Source organism: Ambystoma mexicanum, chromosome 8 (assembly GCF_040938575.1).
Source record: "Ambystoma mexicanum isolate Mex_15411 chromosome 8, UKY_AmexF1_1, whole genome shotgun sequence".
NCBI lineage: Eukaryota > Metazoa > Chordata > Amphibia > Caudata > Ambystomatidae > Ambystoma > Ambystoma mexicanum.
The window spans coordinates 522,330,977-522,338,104 of NC_090929.1; the positions used below are offsets into that span (position 1 = coordinate 522,330,977).

A 7,128-nucleotide genomic window follows, 5' to 3' on the forward strand; every position below is an offset into this window, starting at 1 on the left:
GCTGGGGGTGCAAGGGGACATGAGTGTGGGCCTGGTGGAGGGTGCCCCTGCACTGCTGGGGGGTGGGGGAGACATGAGTGGGGGCCTGGTGGTGCTGCCCCTGCACTGCTGGGGGATGGGGGTGATGGGGACCATGAGTGGGGGCCTGGTGGAGGGTGCCCCTGGATGCTGGGGGTGGGGGTGGTGGGAGACCTGGGTGGGGGCTTGGTGGAGGGTGCCCCTGCACTGCTGGGGGGTGGGGGTGCAGGGGGACATGAGTGGGGGCCTGGTGGAGGGTGCCACTGGATGCTGGGGGGTGGGGGTGGTGGGAGACATGAGTGGGGGCCTGGTGGAGGGTGCCCCTGCACTGCTGGGGGGTGGGGGTGGTGGGAGACATGAGTTGGACATGAGTGGGGCCCTGGTGGTGCTGCCCCTGCACTGCTGGGGGGTGGGGGTGCTGGGTGACATGAGCAGGTGTGCAGGGTAGTCCCCTGTGGTGTCTGCTGCCTGCAGGGGCCGTGGAGGGTGTACAGGGAATACCTGGGAGCACACAGCCAAATCGCGTATAGAATTTCCCGCGTACCCCTGTCATACACGTAGCCAGCCAAATCGCGTGTGGAAATTCACGCGCACGTACCCTGCCAAATCGCGTGTGGGACTTCCCACGCACCCCTGAGATCCACGTACCCAGCCAAGTCGCGTGTGGAAATTCCCGCGCACGTACCCTGCCAAATCGCGTGTGGTACTTCCCGCGCACCCCTGAAATCCACGTACCCTGCCAAATCGCGTGTGAGACTTCCCGCGCACCCCTGAGATCCACGTACCTAGACAAATCGCGTGTGGAAATTCCCGCGCACGTACCCAGCCAAATCGCGTGTGGAACTTCCCGCGCACCCCTGAGATCCACGTACCCAGACAAATCGCGTGTGGAAATTGTTGCGCACATACCCGGCCAAATCGCGTGTGGAACTTCCCGCGCACCCCTGAAATCCACGTACCCTGCCAAATCGCGTGTGAGACTTCCCGCGCACCCCGGAATACACGCACACGTTATTTTTCAGTCAGTGGGTGTCCGTGTTTGTGGGTACCCCTTTGCACGTCATTTGTCCTGGAGGGCCACAGTATAGGACATTCATCATGGCTGTATATAGGTGCTATTTGTTGGCGCACCTTTTGGCGCACATTTATTACAGGCGCAGAGATGCTACCGCCTGCTTTCTTGTGGCGGTCGTGTTTGTGCCTGTGCTCTGGTTTGACCGTGCGCTTTTTTGCCCTATTCGATTACATGAATACAGGTTGTAGGCGAGCGTGTGGGCGTTCCGCGCACTTGCACCCTGTACTTCCCCCGTGACGCCCACATTTTGGCAAGTTGTTCCCCATTCCGAGTGCTACGCCTCATGTTCCGCCTACTTTTGTTGTGTGCGCTGCGCTATGTGCGATTTTCGCTGTGGCCTGTGCGATTTTCGCTGTGACCTGGCACACGCCGTTAGATGGCCTGTGCGCCAACGTGCGCCACGCACTTTTTTAGTGCACATCCAATGGTTTTCTCGCGCACAGCCTTCCATGAATCGCTGTGCGCTGCTTTTCGTGCGATTTTCGCACTTGCACTGCGATTTTCGCTATTCCACTGCGAATCGCACGTTTTTGGCCACTTGCGCCGCGCTAATTATTCCATGAATCGGCGTGTAAGTATAGTCGCAATTTAAATGAGGTTCATTTGAAGGTGGATAAAATAAATTGATACAAAAGCAAAATTATCAGGATGGAATTTTGGTAACAACAATAGAATTCATGCCAGCGTCATCCTAATACCTTCCCTGGTTTTTCTCTCTATCGCCCCTTTCCTTCCTCTGGAGTCTGGGTGCCAGTGTGGGAAATATATTCTCAACAAAGTCTAACAAAAAGGGTAAGATGATTCTTTTCTTAATTGAGTTTCTCTTGACGTGCCCTTCATTCAATTTTGTTTTTCATTTATCCAGCTCTTGGTCCTGTGAATGTTGACAGTTGCCTCGAGTTGTTGGACAGTTCTCCTCAGGGTCAAAAAAGGGACAGGGTCGTAGGGGGGTGGAGGTGGTGGAAGGACTCGTCATGGGCCTGCCCATTGGCACCTTCTAGTTATAGAAAAATTTAGGCCCTTTCAAACCAGCCCCTTATGAGGATGGCAGATGACCATGCAGGCTTATTATTCTTTCCATCTTGAGCAGTAAGACCTTCAGCAGCTAGGTCTTTTAGACTTCGGCCTCTCTCCATCTGCCTATTCGATGGCTCACCACATTGTCCAGTAAGACACATTTCGTACTTGGTAAAATGGATATTCCGAACAAAAGTGCACATAAAGATATTTTTTTTATATAAATAAAACAATGTCCAATCAACATTTCACATTGTGTCACATTGTGTCAATGTAATCACTTCACATCCATCCAACTTCCTTCCACTTCTACTCTCTCACCCAACATGTTTCATTCCTTTCATACTTAATAATAACATTTTGTGAAATTCCTCAGGGGAACACTACAACAATATCCATCAATTCCTATTACACAAATAAAGTGTTTATTCCTTGCTCTGTTTTCATATGGCACATTAGAAGGTATAAGTTACTCACTATCAACTTGCATCAATTTAGAATGCTGTTTTTCAGGCACAGTCAATTAGGCAAGGGAGGTAAATTCCCTAAAATTTTAATTTGCGTTATTTAGATTGTATTTTGCACTAACTCACCTTCTGTCTGCGCCCAGATGGTTTAGGCTTAATTTACTTTGCTGTGGCCTTCATGCTTAAGGCTCATTCTTGGTAGCCACCTGCTCAGCTCCGTACCCATGGTTACCGCTGGGCATTTGTTTCCAACATGAACTCATTCCTTAGTCCGGAGTTCTTCAACAAAGGCCAGTGCCTCAACATGGAGAAATATATGGAGTATTAGGTGAAAGAAACCACAGGCAACTGGCGCGCCCAGACTTTCTTCTTCTTGTAACAGGGCCACCAATGCCCTTTCAGTTCTATGGCTTTTACAAATGTAAAAACAACCTTCTTGTTCTCGTACTCTAAATCTGCCGAATTCCTGTGTTTCCTTAGTACCTCTTTTTAGTCTTCGCAGACATGTGTATCGTAATGCTGCGAGCAGCCGATACCCTTTAAATTCAGTTTCTGTGTAGACATTCTTGTCCATGTTCCCTTCGTGCTCCCAGATTCCCATTCTGGCTTATTACCTATGCTAATGCATTGCTACTTTGCATATTGTCTTCATACTAACATACACATCCCAGTTTGCAACTTTTGTCATTATCATTCCATGAGACACTGCCCTAAGTTTGGCTCTTACTTACGACTTTTAACACAAACTCTACTGTAGCGAGAACCACAACAAGCACACACGGCACTTACCAGTTGCAATGGCTGCGAGTCCCGGTCTTCTGCGAAGAATAGGGAACAGCCTGCTTACAGCGATAGACCGCTCCGCATGCTGACGTGCTCAAAAACCACATGGATTGTACCTGCACGCAACCAAAAAAAGACCTGGTGTAAGGTGAGCTTCTCATCCCTGAGCTTGTCTCCTCACCAATGCGCGCACTCTCCCCGCTCACCATTCTATTCGGTTGTGCAGTCCTTCGGGGTCCTCTCACTACGGAACCTTGATTGTTCAAACGGATCACCATAGTAACCAGTCTAATACACCTGTCAGTTATAGGTCCTTTCCTCTACACACTCCCTCTTCCTTTCTTCACTTGACAATGTCAGTTAATCACATCCACTTCTTGCGCTACATGGAGCATCTTGATACCACCCTACAGTCCCTACTAGTCTCACTCTGGCATCCCCTGTCTGCTCTTGGTGTCCACTTCTTACTTGCCACCATCTCCCACCTATGGCACCTCCCAATCACTGGTGGTGTTTTTGCACTTAGCTCCACCTTGGGGCCGTCCTAGGTGTGAGTAATTTCACCTGACTATAGTTATGAGAGTTTTGTGGTGATTGGTTGGTGCATTATTGTTTCAAAGACTTGGGTTTTATGCATGTTTGCACACTGTGTGATACAGTTGGGCAGACTGAAACCTTTTAGAGGTCCGTCTGCTATTGTGGATTGACTTTGGCTTACAGGCAGGCTTTGCACTGTATCTGAAGTACTGCGTCTGAAAGCCTTGCTGGATGAACACGGGGTGATGTTGATCGTGGGGTGTGAAGTTTTGTCTCCAAACAAATCATTACAGCATTAGCTGTTCTGAAGACAAACCTCGCTCTTCTACAAGCCAAGAGTGAGTTCAATCATGAAGGTGAAATAGGCACAGTCCAGGGATATACCCCCTTTCTTTTTCTAGTAACGTGGGCTGAGGGCTGGCTATACTCCTTAAGAGGGGTGTGAATGTGATGACAGTAGCAACCCAAACAGCAATAGTACAACTGCCCAAAATAAAAAAAGTCAGGTCAATGTTTTATACATATATACATACTTTCATTAAACACACAATATGCAATGTAACTGACTATTAAAAACACCAACAAAAAAACCCACCCCTGTGGAAATACCACAGAATATGCAGAGTGTAAATGATGCACCACTCTGAGTAATGTAACTGGGGTGAAAGGGAATAAGTCACCAACAATTTTATGTGCAACTGGGTTCAAATGGTATCCAGTCATTTTATTGCAAACATTACAGAGTGGTACATAACAAAGCAGACAATAACACCGAAAACACTGAAAAGATTAATTAAAAATATAAAGGGAAGTGGAGGGTAAGGGGTTAAAACGGGTCGGAATGGGGCTGGGATGGCATTAGAAGGGTAGAAAATCAGTGGTTTGGGCTCCCCTCCACCCCACGACTAAAAAAAAAAGTGTTTTGCCCGCGTTGAAATGTACCACTCTGTAATTGTGGGTGGTAAAATCACATATAACCGTTCAAATTGGTGGCTCGTCAGTCTCTAGAGTCCCAAAAGTGGACAAAAGGGGCTGCAGCCTTGCACCAATACCTTTCTCCGTTCTTGGAGGTTTAACGGTATCAAACTAGGCTTCAAGATGCTGTCTTTGCTGATTGAACGCTGTCTGGATGCGGTCAGTAGTATTTCGCAAGTCCCCACGTCAGACTTTCTCCTCAACAGTTCTACATATGTTTTTGTTAAGGGGGTGCTAATCTGATGCACAGCCAGTTCTCCTCCCACCTTCTTCTCAACTCATTCTCCCTCCTTGATGTTCTGATACAATCTTGTTCCTACAAACCCCTCCTCTGTCTTTTTTCCCCCGAGATAACTTGTCTAATACTTCTTCACACCTTCTTTTGAATGTTACCTTGCTTACTCCATTCCTTCCTGATCCTTGATTAATCTCCTTCTAGCCTTTCCCTGTTCTCATTCATGCTCCCCTCAAACCCCTAAACTCTTTCCAACCTCCGCCTTTAGTCTCTCTGTAATCTCTTAATTTAGTCTTCATGCACCAATCTCTTTTGTTCTACGTCCATCCTCCTTTAATCTCCCGCGAACCTCCTCCTTTACTTCCACTCCACCTTTAAAACTTCTCCAACTTACAATGCCTTTGGCTCATGGGCAGGTTGTAGAGTGACTCTGCATCCAATAGCAATGTGGCATTTGCTAAGGGTAGTGGCCGGTCATGCTGGATGACTATGGGGAGGTTTCTTGTAGTCTGATGTTTTGTCTCTGTAAACATGTTTGTGACATTAGCAACTGTGAACCTCCGACCCTGCAGTGTTATGGAGATTTTTTAATTTGGTTACAGGAAGAAACCCTCTTGTCCTGCTTGGGGTATGATTGCATAAGAATCATTGATGTTGGCAGTAGGAATCAAAACTGATACCCTGAAAATGACAATGCCATCAAGCTGACCACCAGACTGATTAGTGCTGTTATTTTAGGCAACTCAGACGTTTATTTGTTTGTCTGTTTGGACCCCCCAATCCCCCCCCCCTGTACCCTGCTGCAGCCGACTCCACTGCAGTCTGAGAATGTAAACTCCTAAGAGCAATCATACGCCTTGCTTCACCTAGGACACTCATTGATCTGTTGTAGATTAGTTTCCACCACATAGACACTTTCTGCATTGCAAATCATTCCATATTACGTGTCAAGGCTGAATTATGAAGGAATTACAAATGAATATGTTTTCACTGAACACCCTGTTTTATTCTGCAGTGTACCGATGATGTGTGCACCAGATAACCAAACAGGATCAGGAAGAACATTGAGAACTCTCCTCTGTGCACGACGAAACAAACCTGGATCGCCGCAGAATGGTTCCTGTCCTTCGAGAGTGTGCTGGAGTTGATGCATGGACCGCCATGCTCGAAAAAGCAGATTTTCCATGTGTTTGCTTCTCCTGGTTGTGTGAAGGTTTAGCAGGCATATTGTAGCAAGGTGGTGTTTATGAAGAACTTTGAAATCCAAGCACAAGCTATGTAATCTTCAGAATAACACTACTAAAATTAAAGGTTTTTGCATATATTTATATAAATCAATGTTTATAACTAATACCATGTAGTTTCCTCCTTTTTGGTTTCACTGTTTCATTGCAGATTGTGTCATCTTTCAAGGCAAAGATAACTACTCGGCGTGTAAATTTACAGTTGAGTACATCAAGCCATGAGCAGCTTGCTAGCTCTGAACAGCTGGCTTGCCGAGGCCTGTTATGTGGGTGTTATGTGCATATAAAGGTATGAGTGGTATTATGCCTACGATGTCTAGCAAGAAGGGGTTTTAGGGTTCTACAACTGGAGGGCTTTGTATAACGACAACATGCCTTCAGGAATTTAGGATTGATAGGGTCTTCTTCACATAGAAGAGAGTAATACTGCGCCTCTCCTGGTGGGGTCACCACATCTCCCCTACAGCCACCTCCTCCCATTTGATCCTCCCTCATATTACCACCCCCAATGACAGGATCAGGTAGCGGCTGCCTTCCGCTGTCCACCTAGAAGGAGATCTCAGGCTGGGTATCAGTGATGACTCCCAGGATTCATCACCACTCCCTCCAGCATAGATAATGCAATGACCTTGCCATTTCTGTCCCCTGGATGGTATGATACTAAAGCAGTGGTCTTCAAACTTTTTTGGCCAGGGCCCCCCTGAGCAAAATTTGGGCAGGTCGGGACCCCCCAGAAATGCCAAATGGACAGTATATATTGCGCGCCGTCACCTGCTC

The 7,128-nt window shown here is 47.3% G+C and overlaps 1 protein-coding gene across 1 annotated transcript in view; it reads left to right on the forward strand.

Moving 5' to 3' along the window:
* Positions 1 to 6,458, forward strand: part of PRXL2B (peroxiredoxin like 2B) — a 102,140-nt gene extending 95,682 nt beyond the window's left edge. The window contains exon 7 of the mRNA XM_069610214.1: positions 6,123 to 6,458. Within this exon, the coding sequence (XP_069466315.1) occupies positions 6,123 to 6,149 (27 nt within the window). The 3' untranslated portion in view covers positions 6,150 to 6,458. The remainder of the gene's footprint in view (positions 1 to 6,122) is intronic.
* The last annotated feature ends 670 nt before the right edge of the window (positions 6,459 to 7,128 follow it).